This window comes from Cnephaeus nilssonii (genome assembly GCF_951640355.1).
Source record: "Cnephaeus nilssonii genome assembly, chromosome: 9".
NCBI classification, from domain to species: Eukaryota; Metazoa; Chordata; class Mammalia; order Chiroptera; family Vespertilionidae; genus Cnephaeus; species Cnephaeus nilssonii.
The window spans coordinates 37,248,214-37,272,971 of record NC_137080.1 but is presented as its reverse complement, the minus strand read 5'-3'; the positions used below and the strand labels follow the sequence as shown (position 1 = coordinate 37,272,971).

General features: G+C 39.9%; 1 protein-coding gene across 1 annotated transcript in view; it reads right to left on the bottom strand.

The window, feature by feature from the left end:
- The window catches only part of AK9 (adenylate kinase 9), a gene marked incomplete at its 3' end in the record, with an annotated part of 114,324 nt that overhangs the window by 34,948 nt on the left and 54,618 nt on the right, over positions 1-24,758 (bottom strand). The window contains exons 21-28 of the mRNA XM_079781174.1: positions 24,682-24,758; positions 16,929-17,078; positions 12,698-12,778; positions 12,013-12,213; positions 11,535-11,656; positions 6,544-6,756; positions 4,524-4,787; positions 2,316-2,440 (exon numbers count right to left, since the gene is read on the bottom strand). Of these exons, the coding sequence (XP_079637300.1) occupies positions 2,316-2,440; positions 4,524-4,787; positions 6,544-6,756; positions 11,535-11,656; positions 12,013-12,213; positions 12,698-12,778; positions 16,929-17,078; positions 24,682-24,758 (1,233 nt within the window). The remainder of the gene's footprint in view (positions 1-2,315; positions 2,441-4,523; positions 4,788-6,543; positions 6,757-11,534; positions 11,657-12,012; positions 12,214-12,697; positions 12,779-16,928; positions 17,079-24,681) is intronic.

Here is a 24,758-nt window from a genome sequence, read left to right as displayed (position 1 = left end):
TTGTGCACTGGGGGTGGGGGGGTCCCTCTCACATACTAGGAGCCCTCAGGGGATGTCCTCCCATGGGGAGTGGGCCTAAGCTGCAGTCTGGCCTCCCTTTGTGGGAGGCGACTGGGCTGATCAGGGGAAGGCACCAGCCCCATCACCCCACTGCTGCAGCCACTGCCAGTCACCACAGCCACCAAGGTGTTTTAATCAACACGGACTCCAGTCCCTTCACCAAGAAAAAATGACAACTTTCTTTAGGCATTTTCAAGATGTGTCTTTCATAGGATATGCATTTCTTTCTTTCTTTTTTCTTTTTATCCTCACCTGAGGATATGTTTCCATTGACTTTTAGAGAATGTGGAAGAGAAAGGAAAAGACAGAGAGAAACATCAAAGTGAGAGAAACACTTTGATTGGTTGCCTCCTGCATGAGCCCTGATCTGGGCCCCAGCCAGGGAGGAGCCTGCAACCTAGGTACATGCCCTTGATCAGAATCAACCCAGACCCTGCTGTCGGCAGGCCGAGGCATTATCCACTGAGTCAAACCGGCTAGGGCAGGATATGACATTTCTTAGCCCTCCAGCAGCAGACCTTCATTTTTTTCTCCAGAAGCGTGGTGGAAAAACCCTAGATCACCTTTTTGGATTCTTATTACCCAAGTTACTAAGAATATTACCAATGGCATACAGGAAGCTTAGCCAATGTGCAGTCAGAAAAGGTGTTTCCTCTATAGTTCACACCAATCGCAGGCTGGGCCCTGCCCAGGCCTAAAGCCTCTGGCCGAAGCTTTAGGCCTGGGCAGGGGCCCTCCAGCTCCCTCTGATCGCCGGCTCTGCCCCTGCCCAGGCCTGCCCAGGCCGAAAGCCTCTAGGGCAGGAGCGGAGCCCCAGCTCCCTGCAATCCATCGCAGGGGGTCCGCTCCTGCTCCCTGCGATCGATTGCAGGGGGTCCGCTCCTGTACCAGGCCAAAAGCCTCTGGCGGAGGCTTTCGGCCTTCAGCAGGAGCGGAGTCCCAGCTCCCTGCGATCGATCGCAGGAGGTCCGCTTTCGGCCTTGTCCGCTTTCCAGTGCCTATGTATGCAAATTAACCGCCATCTTTTTTGGGTTAATTTGCATAGTCACTCTGATTGGCTATGGGCGTAGCAGAGGTATGGTCAATTTACATGTTTGTCTATTATTAGGTAAGATGTATCCTGGTTCATATGTATTAAGATGATTATAACCAAGTAGGCTTATCAAACTTGTTTACATATGATGAAACTTGAAGAATCATGAAAATAACTAGAATGTTAACACATTTTCATTGTGAAGTAACTAACTATAAAACAATCAGACTTTGCCCTAGCCGGTTTGGCTCAGTGGATAGAGCGTTGTCCTGGGAACTGAAAGGTCCTGAGTTTGATTCCAGTCAAGGGCACATGCCCGGGTTGTGTACAGGAGGCAGCCGGTCAATGAGTCTCTCTTATCATTGGTGTTTCTATCTCTCTCCCTCTCCCTTCCTTTCTGAAATCAATAAACATATATTTAAACACACACATGCACAAAAGAAACAAATAATTAGGCTTTGAGAACTTGGCCTTGCTTAATTGAGAAAGTCAATATTGGTCCCCTTGTGCATGAAAGTTTATTATGCTTATCTAAAATTTGGTTTGTTTAAATATTTCTATTTAGATATATGTTTTCTTAATATGAACAGGGCTTCCATGAACATTTGACAGTTTCAGCCCTTAATTGGCATTTAAAATATTTTCTATCTTATTAAATGGGCAAATTTCCATAAAAATGGCCACACTCCCAAATATTTTGATTCAATTACTTTGGGTTGGGGCTTGGCATCAGTATTTAAAAAATAATTTCCCAGACGTAGCCGGTTTGGCTCCATGATAGAATATCGGCCTGGGGACTGACGGTTCCTGGGTTCGATTCTGGTCAAGAGCACATGCACAGGTTGCAGGCTCGACCCCCCAGTTGGGGGCGTGCAAGAGGCAGCCAATCAGTGATTCTCATCATTGATGTTTCTATCTCTCCATCCCTCTCCCTTTCTCTTTGAAATCAATAAAAATAAATATATAAAAATAATAATTTCCCAGATATTTTTAATCAGGATCTGGGGGTGGGGGTGGGTGGTGTTCCTCAGCCCAAGCCCAGTACTGAGGGACACCAGTAATTATAATAATAATTTCCCAGATAGTTTTAATGTATAGAATTACTAATTTACATGAGAGTAAAGAAGAAAAATTTTAAACTTATGTTGTATTACAGTTTAGAGTTTTGAGAATAAGGCAAATAAAAGTCAATAAATATATAATCCTATATAAATTAAGATACCGTATTGGTTCTTTATGCCACCACTCAGAAAGAATGTTGTCTAGAATTTCGGGAGGCAATGGTTCATTTTCCATTAAACATAATCTGATTGCTTCTTCTTCTTCTGTAAATTGCACTTCTGAAGGCTGAACATAAAAATCAGAAAACAAAACAAATTCAAAACTCTATATTAATAAACAATACTCTATTACATAGTTGATTAAAATGACATCCGTTTTTCTCAGGATATTTTTTTATACTGTTGCTTGTAAACCTTTTAATATTTGTGCTTTTTTCTTAAACCAATATGTTATACGGTTTTAGATATTAAATAATATCTACTGTAGCTAAGAGGAGCTACTAGCGATGTGCATAACTGATTTTCATACATGACCTCAGGATATCTGTCTCATCACTTTTTGCTAAAACCTTGTTCAATCTAGAACTGATTTTTGTCATCTATCTTATAGTTACTAAACCTAGATCCTGATTAAAGGATGGACTAGGCAGGCAGTCATCTGAAATACAAGTCTGTACCTGGATCCAATTACAGTGGGTCCTTTGAGAAGAAAAGGGTCTAGCTATATTGGAAATGGTTAAAAAGTGAGTTAGAATTACAATCCTAGATAGAAACCACCTAAGAGAGCCATACAAACTTTCTTATGAAGCATCATGAGAAATTTATATTTTGAGATTCCCATTGGCACTGGGGCAGATTTTTATGATACAAAAAAAGAGCCCTGTCAGGTATGGTTCAGTTTGTTGGGCATCTTCCTGTGCACTGAAAGGTTGTCTGCCAGTTCTATTCCTGGTCAGGGCACGAGCCCAGGTTTCAGACTGATCCCCAGTGAGGGATCTGCAGGAGGCGGATGATGAATGTTGTGCCCTTACATCGATGTTTCTCTCTCTTGTTTCCTCTCCCTATCTATCTATCTATCTATCTATCTATCTATCTATCTATCTATCTAAACAAAACAAAAACACAGAGAACACAATAATAAAAAGCCTTAGAGTCTAGTTCAGATATCCTATATAAGGGCAATATGCAAATTGACCATCACTCCAAAACATAAGATGACCACCCCCATGTAGACAAAGATGGCCACCACAAGATGGCCAGCAAGGGAGGGCAGTTGGGAGAGACCAGACCTGCAAGGGAAGGCAGTTGGGGCAATCAGTCCTGCAGGGGAGGACAGTCAGGGGTGACCAGGCCTACAGGGGAGGGCAGTTGGGGGGACCAGGCCTACAGGGGAGGGAAGTTTGGGGGTGACCAGGCCTGCAGGGGAGGGCATTTGGGAGGGACAAGGCCTGCAAGGGAGTGCAGTTGGGGGGACCAGGCCTGCAGGGGAGGGAAGTTGGGGGTGACCAGGCCAGCAGGGGAGGGCAGTTAGGGGCAACTGGGCTGGCAGGGGAGGACAGTTGGGAGTGACCAGGCCGGCAGGGGAGGGCAGTTAGGGGCAATCTGGCTGGTAGGGGAGCAGTTAGGTGTCAATCCAGTGGGATCGGGCCTAAACGGGCAGTTGGGCATCCATCGAGGAGTTCCAGATTGAAGATGGTGCAGGCTGGGCTGAGGAACACCACCCTCCCGCCCCCTGTGCACGAATTTCATGCACCAGGCCTCTAGTATCAAATAACATAGCCCAAAATTAATGCTATACAACATTCTTTTTAGGGAAAGCGTTTCTGGTTTTTATTGGAGTCATGTGAAACAGTAATTTTATATTAAAGACTTGAGGCCTACTGCATGAAAATTTGTGTACTGGCGGGGGTGGGGCCACTCTGCCTGACCTGCCCCCTCTCACAGTCTGGGAGCTCTCAGGGGATGTCCTACTGATGGCTTATGCCCGCTCCCTGTGGGAGAACAGACCTAATCCACAGTCTGGCCTCCCTCTGTGGGAGGCGACCAGGCCTACCAGGGGAAGGCACTGCCCCTATCATCCTGCCGCCGCTGCTGCTTGCCCTTGGCCCTGTAGCCGCTGTGGCTTTGTCTGGAAGGACACCTGGAAGGATGTTTGGCTGTCTGGTCTAATTAGCATATTGTGCTCTTATTATTATAGATTAGCAGTAAGATTTGTATCTAACATGGGGAGGATGCCTCTTAAATGACTTCTATGGGCTAATTTTTTTCTTTTTCTTGGAAACTTTACAGAGTTTTATACCCCTTATATTCTACTTTCCAAAAGTAATACCAGCAAACACAACTATCTGCAAAGAGAGTTTTAATATTACTACCGGCTTATTTGCATATTCTTTCTCAAGTGTGACATTGGCCTCAATTGCAAGCTCTTCAAGTTCTTGTTTTGCAAGTTGTTCTTCTTCAGCATCTTCTTCAAATTCAGGCCCAACTTTCTTTTCAGTTCTGAGCATCATTTTTTCTTGTAGAAATTCTTCAAACTGAATGTGAAAGATGCCCAACTTTTCTGCTAACTGTCTTCCACAGACAGTTTTGCCAGAGCCATGGGGACCCAGAAGGCAGAGTCTTAATGGAGGAGCCTGCCACAAGGGGATGGGTCAGGGAGATGTGGGGTAAGGGGTAATAAATGAAAGAAAGTTTTGAGTTATTAAAAAAAATAAGCCTAATTAACTGCCTTCCCTAAGACTGAATTATCACTTAGCAAATTCAGGGATGTTTTGATATTAGGAGATCAATTAACATGATGCATTACATCAACAATAGTTTTTAGGGAGCACTAACAACCATAAGACTATTTTGATATCTTGTGCCAAAAGGCATTTAATAAAATAGAATTAGTTTAGTTTTTTTAAGTTTTAATTTAAAAAGAATGGAAAGATACATTTTTAGCATGATAAAAAGTCTAACAAATTATATTAAAATGGTATGTAAAAACCATTATGAGATCTATAGAAATACATAAACTTTCTATGTTATAATATTAAGAGAAAAATATTATAAATAATATATTCACTAGAAACAATATATATCCATGTAGAAGAAGATGAGAAAGTAAAACATAAATATGAAGACTTGTTCAGAGCTGGTGTTACTATGTGTGTGCTTTGTTTTCAAAAATGAATAAAATATTGCCACAATGTGTTCTTTTATTATTGTGCTAAAATATACATAATATAAAACCATTTTGACCATTTTAACTGTACAATTCAGTGGCAGTATGTATATTCATAATGTTGTGCACCCATCACCACTATCTCTCTCCAGAACTTGTTTATTATCCCAAACTGGAACTCTATACCAATCAAACAGCAACTTCTATTCTCCCCTTTCCCAGCCCCTGGCAACACTCTTATTTTCTGTCCTTATAAATTTATTCTAGGTACCTTGTATAAGTCAAATTATACAGTATTTGTTCTTTTGTGTTTGGCTTTAATAAATACTTTAAAATATATTTATTGATTTCAGAGAGGAAAGGAAAGGGGAGAGAGTGATAGAAACATCAATGATGAGAAAGAATCATCAATTGGCTGCCTCTCAAACACCCCTTACTGGGGATAGAGCCCACAATCCCAGCATGTGCCCCAACCCAGAATCGAACCATGACCTCCAGTTTCATAGGTCGATGCTCAACCACTGAGCACTTTAATAAAATACTTTTTAAAGAAGGTAGAAAACTGTTCCAAAGTGGGAAACAAGTAAGGATAAAAATGTCCCTACAAACCCAGGAAAAGATTGATAGTTCTATAGCTACTTAAACCAGTTTAAAACAGTTTAATTGATAAGGACAACTCACCTTTGGGAACACTCTTGCAATCTTTTGAATCAGGGTCATCCCTGCTCTTGAGAGTCAAGCAATCGGGCATGAATTTGTCCCTATAATCATGCCTCTGGATGGAACCAGGTTAACAGCAGTCTCACCTGAGTAATCAACCTTCCACAGAGGATGTCAACCCATTGAAAGCCACGAACCTCTGAATCCCATACTTGCCTCGAATCCTGTCTTAAGATCAGCAGACTGCTCTGCTCAGAGAGACTAACTGGTTAAGGAATACAATAAATTCAATAGATTTACAAGCAATAAATTCAGCTGTGTCTTTTTGTTTCAGCTAAAGAGACAGGTATTAAGCACTGGTTAGACAGAAGGCATTACAGTAGAAATCAAAACTGATAATTATTTTGGGTTATATTCCAAAAAGTTGTTCTTGGAACTTAGATGTTTTCACTATATTACTATATCAGATTAGAGACTTCACTATCAAATAAAATGGTGGATATAATAAGTCCATAAAAAGGTAACAGGAGCAATCATTAGGATAAGAATAGTATAGTTTTCACCTTTAATGGTTCATTGTGAGCCACAAACTCCTGCGGATGTTCCACAAATTTTTCTCTAGCCTCAGGACTTGAAAAGTAATAGACCTTTTCTCGATATTTAGCTGCTTCTTCTGTGGTGCCTGGTTGTAGGACGAAGTTTTCTTTGAGAACTACTGGACAAAAGTGTTTTGTGTCTCCCAAATGTCTTTTCTTCTCTTTTATTCTCTCTTCATTCTAGAAATATTATTTAACATTTGGAGAATATTTTTAAAAAGTATTTTGATGCAATACTAAACAGGGAATTTAAAAAATGTCTCTTGAATATTTTTAAACCATAACAATACATATTTAAAACAATTTGTGAAGGCTAGTTCTTATACTGGCCATTTAATGAATTAATTAAAAAATCAGTTTCTCATATCCCTCTAAGCTCACATCTCAAGCTTCTTTATTTTCATAAAGAACATAAACTAGCACTGAGAATCAAGATGTCCCCAGCCCTCTACAGACATAGGTATAATGAAAAATCCCAGGTTGTGCTCGGTACAGAATCAGTCTCTAAAATAAAATTAAGAAGTAAAAGCTGAGCCAGGGTCACAAATTCTTACCCATTGAAAATGAGATGGGAGATGCTTCAGGATTTGCTGTTTTCTACTAAGTGAATATGTAATCACCTCAATAAATTCAATTAAAAAATAGAATAATTTGAAAATACTTTATTTCATTCCAATTAGAAATATGTAACATTTTTATTTATGAAAAGTAAAGAAACTATGTAAAGTTCTTTAGGAATTTTTGCAATTTAGTTAAAGCAATGGAAGTACATTAAAGGTAATTTTCTGTTATAAAATACATCTTATTATAAAACCAGAGCCTTGGTGCATGAAATTCGTGTGTGGGAAGTGGTATGTCCCTCAGCCTGGCCTGCACCCTCGCCAATCTGGGATCCCTTGGGGGATGTCTGACTGCCGATCCCTATGGGATCAGGCCTAAACCAGCAGTCGGACATCCCTCTCACAATCCAGGACTGCTGTCTCCTAACCACTTGCCTGCCTGCTTGCCTGATTGCCCCTAACTGCTTCTGTCTGCCAGTCTGATTGCCCCCAACTGCCCTCCCCTGCTAGCCTGATCTCACCCCCAACTGCCCTCCCCTGCTGGCCTGGTCACTCCTGACTGCCCTCCCTTGCTGGCCTGGTCGCCCCAACTGCCCTCCCCTGCTGGCCTGGTCTCACCCCCAACTGCCCTCCCCTGCAGGCCTGGTTGCCCCCAACTGCCCTCCCTTGCCGGCTTGATCACCACAACTGCCCTCCCCTGCCAGCCATCTTGTGACGACATCACGCGAGTGTGTTGCATGACACCACGTAGGCTTTTATTATATAGGTTTATTCAAAAACATCACAGTGCAGAAAAAATAAAAATTTTCTCTCACCTTTTCCCTTCTAATACTATATTAACACTCATAATGCTTTTTTAAAAATTTAATTCATTTATCCTCTCTATGCCCTCTTACATCTCTATCACCACCACCCCCATCACCAAACTGTTGTCCATGTCCATGAGTTCTCTCTCTTTAAAATGATTTATATATATATTTATATATATATTTAGCCCTAGCCAGCTTGGCTCAGTGGATAGAGCGTTGGCCTGCAGACTGAAGGGTCCTGGGTTGATTCTGGTCAAGGACACATGCCCGGGTTGTGGGCTCTCTTATCACTGATGTTTCTATCTCTCTCTCTCCCTCATCCTTCCTCTATGAAATCAATAAAAATGTATTTAAAATTATAAAAATATTTTTATTGATTTCAGAGAAATATGAGGAAAAATGTAAGATATTTGGAGGATAGATCCAAGAGACCTAACCAATAAGTATTGTGGAAGGAGAAAAAAGAAGAGATGGAGGAGAGGCAAGAATTTATTAATTTAAAAAATAAAAATTACTTATATGTCCATCATTCAGAGATAATGGTGGTTATAACCACCATTAATAATTTTAACAGCTTTAGTGAGGTATAAATGACATTAAAACACTGTACATATTTAAAGTATGCTATTTGATAATTTTGACATATGTGTTTATCTCTGAAACCATCACCACATATTCATCAAGACCATAATTGTTCGTGCTTCTTTTTTTTAAATATATATTTTATTGATTTTTTACAGAGAGGAAGGGAGAGGGACAGAGAGTCAGAAACATCGATGAGAAAGAAGCATCAATCGGCTGCCTCCTGCACACCCCCAACTGGGGATGTGCCCGCAACCAAGGTACATGCCCCTGACTGGAATAGAACCTGGGACCCTTGAGTCCGCAGGCCAATGCTCTATCCACTGAGCCAAACGGGTTAGGGCGCTCGTGCCTCTTTTCTAACCCTATTTGCCTCCTACCTACCCCACTCCCAGGCAAGCATTGCTGTGTTTTCTCGCACTATAATTAGTTTACAATTTCTATAATGTTATACAAATGTAATCATACAGTATGTTTTCTCTTTTGTCTGGCTTCTCTTAGCATAATTATTTTGAGATTCATCCTGATTGTTACATGTATCAGTGGTTCTTCTTTTAATTTTTATTTATTTTTTGCTGTGCACTATTCCAGGTTTAATTATCCCCATCCCTGAAGCTTAGACCCTTTTTAGTACTACCCAAAGGTTAGTGGGAACAGGCAGGTATTTCCTTTGTCCTCATCCCCCGCCCTGGTACCAGCGCAAATAGTTTTCTAACTGGCAAAGGGCTGACCAGTACTCTGCTCTGCAGGTCTCTGGAGTTCTCCCTGTGTGCGCGTCTTTTCTTTCTGTTTTTCCCCCTGTGAACTCTAACTGCTTTGTGTCCTGGGATTCTCCTCCAATAAAGGAGTCTGGAAGGCTCTACCTAGGCTGCTCCTCCCTGGACCATGGCCTGGAAAAGGTACATGACCTACAGACAATAAGGTGGGGAAACCGTGGGGAGTACCTCATTTGTTTCCCATCTCTGGGACCACTGTGTTGAAACAGTTTCATATATTTTATCTTGTTTCTCAGTTGTTTTAGGCTAGAGGGTAAACTGAATGCCCTTTACTCCATCTTCTCCAGAAGAGATTTTAGTATATATCTTCCCAGAATTTTTCTTATGATGTGGTGTATATCTTTTGCTTTTGTTTGTATAACAACTTTCCTCCTTTTTCTAGTAACAGAACCTTTCTCCCTCTTCTCATGGAGAACTGCTACTTCCGCATTCCAAGGAACTCAAGTGGTCCAGACAATCACAGTAACTCCCCACTTCATAGTCACTGGGTGGGCATGTTACCAAGGCTGGTTCAATCACACACTATGTCCTCTAGTTACTATGATTAGGGCAACTGACTGAGATGGGAGAAGCAACGTTTTTTTCTTGCTGTTTTCCAGGTGGATGTCAGGATAGAGTATTCTTTTGCCTCCTAGATAAAAATTTCTAAGAATTCCTCCTAGATAAAAATTTCAGCCATATTGGCCTTGTTTGAAAAAAGCATCTTTGCAGATGTAATTGAGGATCTCAAGATAATATTTACAACTTATTATCAGGTGGTCCCTAAGTCCCATGACAAGTGTCCTTCTAAAAGAAGGAAAAGATACAGAGGAGGAGAAGACCATGCACAGACAGAGGCAGAGAAAGGAGTTAAGCAGCCATAAGCTATGGGTTATCTGGATCCACCAGAAGATGGAAGAGGAAAGGAAAGATTTTCCCTCGAGCTTTAGAGGAAGCATTCTGACACCTGGATTTCAGAATTCTCCCCAAGACCATAAGACCATTAATTTCTGTTATTTTAAGTTTCCAAGTTTGTGGCACTTTCTTATGGCAGCCTGAGAAAACTAATACAACAGGAAAAACTGATTTGTATTGTGGTAAGTTAGGAAGAGTGGAAGTGAGGTAAGGACACTATTTTCAATGAAGACCATACCTAAAAATACAAGTTTTGAATATTATAGACAGCTTGAGAATTGTCTGCAGACACAAGAAAGAGACATTCTCTTGTAAAACAAAACAGGATAAGAAGAATGGCAGAAGAAGGATGACTGAAGAAGAGAACCTGAATATGGGCAGGACAAGCCCACATTTGTTAGCCACCCTGACTGAAGGGCTCAGCAGTTCCTTAGTGCTAAAGTACTGAAAGTTGTCATCAGAATCATACTACATGTCATTTGTTGCTTGACACACATATATTTGGGTTTAACTTAATTACAGCTGTATGATTATCTAACTTATTACATCTTTTTGTTTCCTTCATAAAGCTTCAAATAAAAAAAAATCACTTCCTGCCGAGGCCGGTTTGGCTCAGTGGATAGAGCGTCGGATTATGGAATGAAAGGTCCCAGGTTCGATTCCGGTCAGGAGCGTGTACCTTGGTTGCGGGCGCATCCCCAGTGGGGGGTGTGCAGGAAGCAGCTGATCGATGTTTCTCTCTCATTGATGTTTCTGGCTCTTTATCCCTCTCTCTTCCTCTCTGAGGAATCAATAGGATATATTTTTTAAAAAATCACTTCCTATTTTATTATTGATAGATGCCTGAATTAGGTGGCTATCAATTAAGAATGGTTATCAAAATTCTTGTGACCAGGGGCCTAAAGTGAGCTGTTCCTGTTTGAAAATACCACTCATTAGTATCATGCAAGCAGCCCCTCAAAGATGCCATTGCTATATTTTACATTAAAGCACCCACTTCTGTTAAACTTACAGAATATTTCTCTCTCTAATATCTAAAGCTTTTCCATGGAGAAAATTGAAAAACTTTACCTTTTATTTTTTTCATGGGTGTATCATACTGTCTAAGCAGCCCTGGCATTTCAGGGACCAAGGGAAGCTGGGGTGGAGGCCAAGTGTGTTGAAAATGTTTATGTGTAAAATCGGGGAAGCCTGCTTGTTTTCCCGGGGTCCAAGAGTGCTAACTACCACTCTGGACACGCACATTTTCAATGCTGTGACCCATGTGAAGGAGCTGGAAGAGGAAAGGAAAGATTTTCCCTAGAGCCTCAGAGGGAGCATGGCCCACTGACTCATACCTCTTCCTCTTCTTCCTCTTCTTCTTCTAGCTCCTCATCCATCTCCGCTTCAGCCTGAAAGTCTTCTGTTTCTTCCTCATAATCTTCTATATTGAACTCCCATGCAGCATACTGAAAAGGTTCTGTGAAAAAAAAAAGGAAAATGAAAGAAAGATTTGAAAGAATAATAACATTAGCATATATTGCAGTAGTCAAAGATTAGGAAAGTTAATTGTAGTGACTGATCTCTTAGTTTAAATGTGTAAAAATTAGAATTTTTAAAGGGACAACTGGCCAGTTTGGCCAGTGCTGTTTGTGCCCCTCAGCTATTCTGATTGGCATGTGCCTGTGCTATGAGAGTTGTTAAATATTTTAAACATCATCCCTAGATATGTTGAATGTTCTCCTTTATGGACCATCAAGAAAGACTTTAAAGTTGCACACTCTTTTAATAACATCGCCCGCTCTCGACAGTAAATGTTAGGATTACAGCCCTTACTTTCCATAGTCTCCACTGCTTTCTGAAGCATCTCCTCTGGAGTTTGGCCAGCAATCTCCAACTTGAAAATTGGAAAGTAAGAGTCACTGATGACTACTTCCAGATTTTTCCAGTCAGAGTCAAAAAATTTAATCTTGTCTTTAAATAGTTCCATTTCAGGAACATCAGGATAAGCATCTTCAGGAAACTCAGGTAGTACAACTTTTGAATAAAGGTTAAAGGAAAAAAAAAAAAAGAGGCTTCAAACATGGTATAATGACCCATATTGCCAAAATAATTTATACTTTATAATATTTTAAAAACATGAAAGAAATACACATATTGTCCTCAGCAATAATGTACATTTATAAATTCATATTTTAATTATGCTCCATTCCTTGTATTGGCTGTAGATGAATTATTATCTATTAATAAAATTATTTGGATAATTACTATGTATTTCATTTAGCAATTTTAACTATAATAAAATGTATAAAATAAAATTTGATGAAAAACAGTGTTATAAGATGGCTAGAGATACTTCTAATGTAATAAGCAAAATAAAACATAACACACCACAACTGGCATATAATGTAAAAAGAAATAAATAGGAAGTTTATTCTATGCCTAAAATAAGGGACTAGACCCTTGTGGGAGAATACGAAAAGCACGTTTATCACTAACTACTTTTATTTTATAAGCTAACCTGTTTGAGATAATGTAGTTTCCAGACCCTCTTTGGATTCTTTTGGAATTTCTGTTCCAACTGTAGTTTCCTCAGTAGACTCTGAGGAAAGAAATCTAATAGTTAGTGTTTGAATTTTAAAACATTGTTTTTTATGAAAGTTTTGACAGAAAGAAAATTTCAAAACATAGTTTAAATTGTATATACTATTGTCTAATTGAACATATAGTTCTTGTTAGGTAAAGTAGGGCATACAATATCTAATAGTATAAGGCAGAAATTGAAGAATATTCTTAAATATACTAAAGGACCATGACCAGGATAGCTGACACATGGTACATATAGTTCTGATTGATAACAGTCATGTCTACAGCACTGAGCTAGAACGGACTCTAAAAGGAGTGGGAGACTGGCTTTAGAACATCAAAAGGAAGTTCTCTGAGAGAAACAGTAAGGAGAGAAAAGGCAATATAACTAAATCATCCCTTAGACCAGTTACATTAGTGAATACTAATTATGAGATACTTGTGGATATTAGAACTCTAATATGTTTGATGTGTCAGATTTAATGGATGTCTGTTTCTCATATTCCTTTTTGGTATTTTATGGCATTTTTTTCCTTTTTAAAAAAATTTGCCCTGACCGGTTTGGCTCAGTGGATAGAGCGTCAGCCTGTGGACTGAATGGTCCCAGGTTCGATTCCGGTCAAGGGCATGTATCTTGGTTGCAGGCACATCCCCAGTGGGGGGTGTGCAGGAGGCAGCTGAATGATGTTTCTCTCTCATCAATGTTTCTAACTCTCTATCCCTCTCTCTTCCTCTCTGCAAAAAATCAATAAAATATATTAAGAAAAAAAAATTTTGTCTTTATTGTTGAAAGTATTACAGACTAGAGACCCGGTGCACAACATTCGTGCACTGGGGGAGGGGTCCCTCAGCCCGGCCTGCACCCTCTCACAGTCCGGGACCCCTCTGGGGATGGCTGCTTGCTGGCTTAGGCCCGGTCCTAGGCTGGCAGGCAGACATCCACCAAGGGGTCCTTAGCACTGCTGCAGAGGTGAGAGAGGCTCCCACCACCACCGTGTGCTTGCCAGCCGTGAGCCCGGCTTCTGGCTGAGCGGAGCTCTCCCTATAGGAGCACACTGACCACCAGGGGGCAGCTCCTGCGTTAAGCGTCTGCCCTCTGGTGGTCAGTATACATCATAACGAACGGTCATTCCACCATTCAGTCTATTTGCATATTAGCCTTTTATTATATAGGATGTCCTCCCTTTTTCCCATTGACTCTCTCTGAACCTGCCCCTCCCAAGCCTTCTCAACACTATTGTCTGTCTATAGGCTACGCATACATGCACATAAGTTCCCAGTTAATTTCTTCCCATCCCATTCCCCCATCCCTGCCTTCCCTCTGAGATTCAATAGTCCGTTTAATGCTCTCCTATGTCTCTGGATCTATTTTGTTCACAGTTTATTTTGCTTATTAGATTCCACATGAGTGAGATCATGTGATACTTATCTGACTGGCTTATTTCACTTAGCATAATACTCTCCAGGTCCATCCATGCTGTTGCAAATGGTAAGAGTTCTTTCTTTTTTTACAGCTGCATAGTATTCCATTGTGTAAATGTACCACAGCTTTTTTATCCACTCATCTGCTGATGGGCACTTGGGCTGTTTCCAAATCTTAGCTATTGTAAATTGGGCTATGAACATAGTGTTGCATATATTCTTTCTGACTGGTTTTTCTGATTTCTTAGGATACATACCCAGAGGTGGCATTGCTGTGTCAAATAACAGTTCCATATTTAATTTTTTGAGGAAACACCTTACTGTTTTCCATAATGGCTGCACCAGTCTGCATTCTCACCAGCAGTGCACTAGGGTTCCCTTTTCTTCACATCCTTGCCAAAACTTGTCATTTGTTGATTTGTTGATGATAGCCATTCTGACAGGTGTGAGGTGATATTTCATTGTCATTTTAATTTGTATCTCTCTGATAATTAGTGACTTTGAGAATTTTTTTTCCATATGTCTCTTGGCCTTCTGTATGTCCACTTTGGAGAAGTGTCTATTTAGTTCCTATTTTTAAATGGATTGTTTGTCTTCCTTTTGTTAAGTTGTATGAGTTCCTTATATATTTTGGAAATTAACCCCTTACCAGATGTATCATTGGCAAATACTGTATGTTCTCCCATGCAGTGGGCTCCCTTTTCCTTTTATGGCCTGTCTTGTTGCAAAAGGTAGGTGAGTGGGATAATAGTCAGCCTAATTGGTTAGGTACTGAAGAAAATAGTGAAGTTTCTGGGTGGGAACAAAGTAAACAGAGCTGTGGGACTCTTAAAAGGAAACTGAAGGATTTCATCCTGCTAGCTTCTCTGTTGGGCACAAGGGATATATGATTTTACTTATATACTTTTGCATCATAAAACTAATGCCAATTCCTGTAGTAAAAATGATCTATGTTGAATTTGATAATTCTCAGTGTGAAAATTCCCCTTAGTCCTGGTTCCTCTACCAGCTGACAGCAGATTCCTAGCCCTGAATTGCCACAGGATGGATTTGGCTGCAGGTATTTGAAGACCTTTAGTTTGTAGCATTAGTTTCAAATCCAATACTAGCTGTACTTGGGAGCATTTATGAGCCTCACTCCCACATGCTGGGAACCCTAACTTGCTGCTTTAAGCCCACTCTCCAGTCTTGAGAGTGACTTTCATTGCCCAAAGACTCCTTCTTGCCCTGCGCCAACCCACCAAACTGCCCCTGTGCAGCAGGGCCACTCTATGGCTGTGTGGCCTGGGCAGCTGCACAGTCTCTCACTCAGAATGGCCTCACAGTTTAATGCTCTTTGGTGTTAATTTGAAATTTTTAATAATTTTATCTTTGAACTTCGTTTTGTAAACAAAATCCAAAGGGGCTCCAATGGCACAATCGAGCATGTATATGGACAGAGATATGCACAATATGTGTTAGTCAGTCCTTGTCATCTCATTCTCATGAGAGTTCCTGATGCCCCACCATGAGTACAGAATTCCAGGAGACCCATAATGTGGAGGAGTAAGCACGCCTGAGTGATGGGAGCAGGTAGGGGAAGATGCTGATACATCTGAGAGACCATGTTTTCCCTTTGAGTTAGAACTTGCTTTAGATGCAGAAAGAAGGTGATAACATTCAGAGAGACATGAATTATCAAGGAACGCTTTCTTACTTGTGTCACTTTCCTGTATTAGCTAAACACTTAGGCTGAAAACGATGATATAGAAGGAAAGGAAAAGAGGGCAATCCCGTGTTCCTTTTTCTTTCAGTCTTTCCTTAATCACTGGGAAGCTACAGGTAGAGAGTGTTGGTAGAATATGTGCATATTAAGAAGTGAAATAAAAAAACTGAGTTAGTTTTGTACACAAAACTTAACAATAATCTGGTAAGAACAAAATACATATGCATGTACGAGCTGCCAAATATGAATTGTGTTAATTTCAGTGGTTCTGCATATGAGTTAAATGCTCTTGTATTTTCATTTAAAAATGGCCTTGCACAATATGAAGATGAATGATAAAATTCATGCTAATAATTTAAATTTTTAATTTTTCTTTACTTAGAATGACATTAATAGCAATAAAAATCAATCCATGACAAATTGAGAGAGATTGTAGAAGGGAAAAAAGAGCTTTATATGTTACTAGAGGCCTGTTGCATGATATTCATGCAAGAATAGGCCTTCCTTCCCCTGGCTTCACTCCCAGCCGCCCGGGAGCCGGCAAGTCCTCGCTTCTGTCTGGAGCACCACTCCTGTAGCTCCCCTCCACTGCCCCCCTTCCCCTCATAGCAGGCTTCACTCCGCTCTGCACCTGCTTATGCAAATTAACCTCCATCTTTGTTTGGTTAATTTGCATACTCACTCTGATTGGCTGTGGGCATAGCGGAGTGATGGTTAATTTGCATGTTTCTCTTTTATTAGGTAAGATTACCTTTAGTGGCACATCTTCCCTGCTTTTTGACAACATGCCCCACAAATGACATAGGCAGCCTTGCTCCTGAGCACCAGGATGGGCAGGGCAGCGTCGGTTTTCCTGTGGCACTTCAAACCATGGGATTGGAAATAAGTGGCTGTTCTCATCTCTCCATTTTTAGCCTGTTTCCTTTTTCTTAACATATACACAAGTATGTGCGCGCGTGCAAACACACACACAATACACACACACACACACACAAATTGACACAGTAGAACTAAGAACATGATGTCAATGAAGTCTAACCTGATTCAGGTTCTGGTTCAGGAAGCTCGGAAGCTTCAGGCTCCTCAGGTAAGAGCCCCCCGGTCTCCTCAAGGGCCTCAGACACTTCAGGAATTTCACTCTCCTCACCTTCAATCTCCCCATAAACATCAAGGTCAGCCTCGTCCACCTCTATAGAAAATGAGAAGAAATAAATTATCGTTCAGATTAGGTCAGAAATATCATTTGGGTGTGAGTACTCTGATAAGTGCTAAGACCCACACAAAGAGTAAAGAGTGGCTCCCTGTCCCCCTGGAGCATGGGGTTTCATGAGGGAGAGATACATTTTCCATATATTTTACCTATTAAAATGTAGTGGTAAAGGATGATAGTCATATACTCAGAGTGCTATGGGAGCACCAGTCTAAGGGTTCATTTAAAACAAGAAATGTTCTCAGTAACCCTAAATATTATAACAGTAAAAAGTTGGAAACGGCTCAAATGTCCATTCAATGAGGGAATGGCTAGAACTGCATGCACTGTCTGATATGTAGCCACTGTATGATGTGACTATTGAGCCCTTAAAATGTGGCTAGTCCAAACTGAGATGCATCATAAGCATAACATACACAGTGGATTTCAAAGATTTAATATGAAATATTGAATATATAATCCTGGCCAGTGTGGCTCAGTTGGTTGGGTGTCGTCCTGTGCATCGAAAGGTTGCTGTTAGATTCCCAGTCAGGGCACATACCTGGGTTGTGATGTTTCCCTCTCACATTGATGTTTCCTTTCTTTTTAAAAAATATATATTTTTATTGATTTCAGAGAGGAAGGAAGAGGGAGAGAGAGAAACATCAACGATATGAGAGAATTACTGATTGGCTGCCTTCTGCATGTTCCCTTCTGGGGATTGAGCCTGTAACCTGGGCATGTCCCCTGTTCAGAAAGGAACTGTGACCTCCTAGTTCATAGGTCAATGCTCAACCATTGAGCCACACCAGCCGGGCTCTTTTTTCTTTTTTTAATTTTTTTTCTACCCCATCACCATTTATCTCCTCCATGCCCTCTTCCTCCTCCATCCCTCCCTTCGGCAATCACCACACTGTTGTGCATGTCCATCACATCAATGTTTCTTTCTCTCCCTCCCCCTTCCTCTTTAATAATCAATAAAAAAATCTTTTTAAAAAGATATTAAAAAATTGAATGTAAACGATAGCAATAATTTTTGCATTCATGTCAAAATAGTATTTTGAATATAGCATATTAAATATAATTCATTTCACCTGTTTCTTTTTTACTTTTTATTTGGCTACTAGAAAATTTAAAGTTATATATGTGGCTTGCATTATGCAGCACTGGGATAGACTCTGTATTTTCTTTTAACTCATAATGAATAATAAGAGTATGTTAATCAATATGTTAAATGGAAATTTAGAAAGCATAACTTCAAATTTTCTGTAGTTGCTGATGACCATTATCAGAAATATATGCATGGGAATCTTTGAAGAAAAAGATGGGGTGAATGGTGGAGTCAGAAAATCCATCTTCCAGTTCCTTTACTATATTATGAAATTGACTGAAAAACATGGTAATTTCTATGCAAAGATGCTGTGAAAAAGCAAATGAACGTGACTTCTGCATTCTTGTGGGAATTCCTCCCAGTGAGTGCCTTCCAAGAATCACATTGTAGTGGTGTGCGATACCTCTGGAATTGGAATTTTCATGTAAATTTGGGTGATGAAATCCCCAGAGAAAAGCATCCTGAAGTGTCCTTAGATCTCAAAGTCTGACCAGGACTGCAGAGATGGTGGCTTCCATGTGACTTAGAATGTGGTGAATCTTTTGTTATATGGAGAATTTTATGGTGATACACAAGAGGAAGAAGCACAATTTGCTGAAACCTACCAGGGTTTGGGATGGAAGTTATGTACTCTACACCAGAAACTCAAAATGTCTTTCAACTAAATTCTTTCTTTTGGTTGAAAAAAAAAAAAGTAAAAAGTTCTAATACTTTTTTTCTAGTACCATAGTGGGTAATCTGTGTTCCTTCCTCTTTGAAATCAATAAAGTTACTGTACAGTAGTTAAAACAATAATCATGTGTTATCCTAGTTTCTGGAGTCAGGGATTTATTTCGGAGTGACTTATCGGTGGTTCTGACCCTGGGTCTCTCATGAAGTCATCATAAAGATGTTAATCAGGGCTACAGTCATCTGAAGGCTTGCGTGGGGCCAGAGGATCCACTACCAAGGTGGCTCCTTAAGTCAGAATGAAGTCCTTGGGGAGCAGAGATAAGTCCTGCCTGAATTCCTGACCCACAGAATTTGTGTATAATAAAAATGGGGGTTGTTTTACAGTTTTGGGATGGCTTTTTCACAGCAATGGAAAACTGAAACAGATACTACTCACACTTTTGAGACAGGGACTCCTGTGGCAGTCTGATAAAACTTATGAACACCTTTTTAGATTAATGCTTTCAATCTCATAAAACAAAATACATAAGAAGCCAACTACATTGAAATACAGTCATCAAGACTTCAAAAAACAAAACAAACTTGTGCTATAAGAAAATAGTGCACCTTTACTAATTCATTAAACAACAAGAACTAGAAACTGGCTTAACAACTACCATAATTTGGGAATTGGGATAAGATATATAAAACTGTAATGTTATATCTTCATTCCTATTGGTGACAAAGTTTAATTATCACTAATACTACTGTGGTCTGTTACCTATATGAATTACTAGTTGAAGGAAAAACTAAAATTTAGCTAAATGTTAAAATAAAGTTGTAATTATTTTTTCAATCAAATTCATAGACTCCTGAATTTTATCCATAGATTCCAGATTAAGAACTGTAGTCTTAAAAAAAAAAAAAAAGGAAGATGGCTGCCAATGGGAAGGCAGGCTGCAAGATACTGTGTGAGTGAGAAAACAAAGGTAAAGTGTGTGGTCGCACGGGGAGTATTTGTTGGTAAGCAAGTTGAGGGACAGCTATATTCCAGGAGACTGTGGGGAACTGCTGGACAGGGCCCCCCTGACCAGGCAGCCCCCACTGCTGCTGGGATCTGTCCTAGAGCGACCGGATGGGACGTGGAGACCATGCCATCTTGAATGGGAAAGTGGATGTTATCAGGAACCTGAAAATCTACAACTACGGCACCCAATGAACAGCTGCGAACTCGAGAACATCAGTCCTCAATTGGTGCAAACATGAGGATTCAGAGGAGCTCTACACTCCACCACAGAAAGGTCAGATTTCGCCTGGGATAAGGTGAGGTCTCTGGTCCCAGCAGGAGAGAGAAATGCACACACTGCGGGAGCTGGAGGACCAGGGGAAGTCTGCACCTAGGAAAATCCATAACTATTGGGGCTGGCGTGATCTGTGAATGTGGAAGGGGGTCCTCAGAGCTGCTAACAGAAAGGAATTCTAAAAAACAACCCATTTTGATCTGACTCAAAAGGACAGCCTAAAAATCTTAAAACTGTGCTGGCTGCTTAGACCCAAGGGGGGAAAAAAGACTGCACAGACTTGCGTGCAGCCCTGGAGTTTGCACTTTTACGCTGGCTTTTTTTTTCTTTTTTCTTTTTCCTCTTTAAATTCTTGCTTCTGATTACTAAGCCCAAAAATAGGATCACCCAATTGGGGACACCCTAAGAGACTGCAGGGGAAAGTTGTTTTTCTGGAACCTGGGATCAGACCAGGGAATAACCATCAGAGAAACAGCTCTGGGGCAACCCACTCCTACAAACCGGTATTGGGTGCCACAGGGAAAGCAGGATCTAAGCACTGGCTAGAGAGGACCTATAGATCTGGAGGTCAATCCAGAAACACTGCGACCCAGGGGTTGAATCACAAATTGACCCTTGTGTAAAAACAAATAAAGGAATACAAGAAATTAATACACACTGCCTGCTTAAAAAATCAGGACTGGCTTATAACACTGAGGAGCAGTGGAATGCAGGGAACTGCAATACTGTCCTGACTAGGAAACAGGCGTGCCAAACAATAGCAGAAGTGAATTAGCTTCACTACTGCACATTTTTATTTTTATGTTTTTTCATCTTTTACTTAAGAAACTAATTTTTTTTCTTTTTTCCTCACTTGATTTTTTAACAAGAGATAAGGAAGGCCACTTAACAATACTAAAGGGATCAATCCAACAAGAAGAAATAACTCTGGTAAACATATACGCACCCAATACAGGAGCACCCAAATACATAAAAAAAAACTCCTGGAGGATATCAAGGGAGAGACTGACAGTAATACACTCATAGTAGGAGACTTTAATACTCCACTATCACCATTGGACAAATCCCCTAAACAAAAAACCAGCAAAGAAACATCAATCCTAAATGACTCACTAGACCAGATGGAATTAATTGACATCTTTAGAACATTTCACCCTAAAGCCACAGAATAAACATTCTTCTCAAGTGCACATGGGTCATTTTCAAAGATAGACCATATGTTGGAACATAGGCAAAGTCTCTTCAAATTCAAGAAGATAGAAATCCTATCAAGCATCTTCTCAGATCACAGTGGCATAAAACTGGAAATCAACTACAATAAAAACAACCCCAAAAAATAAAACACATGGAGACTAAACAGCATGCTATTAAACAATGACTGGGTTACCAGAGAGATCAAAGAAGAAATAAAAAACATCATGGCAACAAATGACAATGAAAACACAACGATCCAAAACCTATGGGATATCTCAATAGGCCATTAACTATGGAAGAAATTGAAGCAGTCATCAAAAAGCTTCCAGCAAACAAAAGCCCTGGGCCAGACGGCTTCACAGGGGAGTTTTACCAAACATTCAAGGAAGAACTAAAACATATCTTCCTTAGACTATTCCAAAAAATTCAAGAGGAAGGAACACTTCCAAGCTCCTTCTATGAAGCCAGCATTACCCTAATTCCAAAACCAGATAAAGACAACACAATGAAAGAGAATTACAGGCCAATGTTCCTAATGAACATAGATGCCAAAATCCTCAACAAAATTCTAGCAAATCAGATCCAGCAGTACATCAGAAAGATCACACACCATGACCAAGTAGGATTTATCTCAGGAATGCAAGGATGGTACAATATCCGCAAGTCAATAAATGTGATACATCACATAAACAAATTGAGAAATAAAAATCACATAGTCATATGAATTGATGCAGAAAAAGCATCTGACTAAATCCAACATCTTTTCTTGATAAAAACTCTCAACAAGGTGAGACTAGAAGGATCATACCTCGACATAATAAAAGCCATATATGATAAACCCACAGCCAACATCATACTCCATGGGCAAACACTAAAACCATTTCCCCTAAGAACAGGAACAAGACAGGGATGCTCACTCTCGCCACTCCTGTTCAACATAGTACTGGAAGTATTAGACATTGCAATTAGACAAGAAGAAGAAATAAAAGGCATCCAAATTGGAAAAGAAGAATTAAAGCTGTCCTTATTTGCAGATGACATGATATTGTACATAAAAAACCCGAAAGACTCCATCAAAAAACTAATAGACTTAATAAATGAATTCGGCAATGTAGCAGGATACAAAATTAACGCCAAAAAATCTATGGCATTTCTATACACCAATAGTGAACTTACAGAAAGAGAGACTAAAAAAGCAATCCCATTTACCATCGCACCAAAAAAAAATTAAGATACCTAGGAATAAACTTAACTAAGGAGGTAAAAGACCTATACGCGGAAAACTGCAGGACACTGAACAAAGAGATAGAGGAAGACGTAAACAGATGGAAGAACATACCATGTTCATGGATTGGTAGAATCAACATAATCAAAATGTCCATACTACCCAAAGCAATCTATAGATTCAATGCACTCCCCATTAAAATACCAACAGCATATTTCACAGACCTAGAAAGAATTCTCCAAAAATTCATCTGGAATAAAAAAAAAGACCCCGAATAGCCACAGCAATCCTGAGAAAGGATACAAAGTAGGAGGGATCTCAATACCAGATTTCAAGCTGTATTAGAAAGCCACTGTTCTCAAAACAGCCTGGTACTGCACAAGTACAGACATATAAACCAATGGAATAGAATAGAAAACCCAGATGTCGACCCAAACCACTATGCTCAATTAATATTTGACAAAGGAGGCATGAACATACAATGGAGTCAAGACAGTCTCTTCAATAAATGGTGTTGGGAAAATTGGACAGATACATGCAAAAAAATGAAGCTAGATCACCAACTTACACCATACACGAAAATAAACTCAAAATGGATACAGGACTTACATATGACGGGAAACCATAAAAATACTAGAGGAATCCACAGGCAGAGAAATCTCAGACATATGCTGAAGCATTTTCTTCACTGATATTGCTCCTAGGGCAATGGAAACTAAAGAGAAAATAAACAAATGGGACTACATCAAAATAAAAAGCTTTTGTACAGCAAAAGAAACGATCAACAAAACAACAAGAAAGCCTACTGTATGGGAGAACATATTTGCAAATGTTATCACTGATAAAGGTTTAATCTCCAACATCTATAGGCAACTTATACAACTTAATAAAAGGAAGATAAATGATTTAATAAAAAAGTGGGCAATGAACCTAAATAGAATATTTTCGAAAGAAGACAGAAGGAAGGACAAGAGACATATGAAAACATGCTCAAAGTCACTAATTATCCGAGAGATGCAAATCAAAATGACAATGTGGTACCATCTCACACCTGTCAGAATGGCAACCATCAACAAATCAACCATCAACAAGTGCTGGCGAGGATGCGGAGGAAAAGAAACCTTTGTGCACTGCTGGTGGGAATGCAGACTGGTGCAGCCACTGTGGAGAACAGTATGGAGTTTCCTCAAAAAACTAAAAATGGAACTCCCAATTGACCCAGTAATCCCACTTCTAGGAATATATCCCAAGAAACTAGAAACACCAATCAGAAAGGATATATGCACCCCTATGTTCATAGCAGCACAATTCACCATAGCTAAGATTTGGAAACAGCCCAAATGCCCATCAGCAGATGAGTGGATTAGAAAACGATGGTACATCTACACAATGGAATACTACGCTGCTATAAAAAAGAAGAAATTCTTACCATTTGCAGCAGCATGGATGGACCTGGAGAGCATTATGCTAAGTGAAATAAGCCAGGCAATATAAGAAAAATACCACACAATCTCACTCATTTATGGAAAATAAAGAACATTATAACCTGATAAATAAAAAGATAGATACAGAGGCAGTAAAGCACCGAACAGACTGTCAAATTACAGTGGGAAGGCTGGGGAGTGTTGGGGAGGGGGAAAGAGATCAACCAAAGGACTTGTATGCATGCATATAAGCACAACCAATGGACACAAGACACTGGGGGGTGGGATGAGAGCATGCTACAGGGGGAAGGGGAGGGTGGGGGAAGGTCAATGGGAGAAAAAAAAGGAGATATATGTACTACTATGTATAATACTTTAAACATTAAAAAATATTTTTAAAAAATAACTGTAGTCTTAGAAGAAACTCTTAATATGCACGAGTAGGTATCTGTGTCAGTCATATTTTTTCTATGATCCATTACTCCAGTGACTATATCATTTTTATCCAAATTGGAACATATTGCGAATGAAAGCGGGTCAAATAAATACTTCAGGGCCATAGCTATAAATGTAGACTCTCATAGGCAAATAAAGAAATGTGGTCACCCTTTCTATAATTCACTGAAATATTGAGGTTGCTTGCAATAATAAAACAAAATTAAATGACACATTATTAGCCATATCAATCTGTGTTTGCCTTTTGTTTTCGCATTCAGAGCTGCCAATAGCCTTTGATGTTCTTCTTCCATTCTCATTGCCTCTTCTTTGACTTTT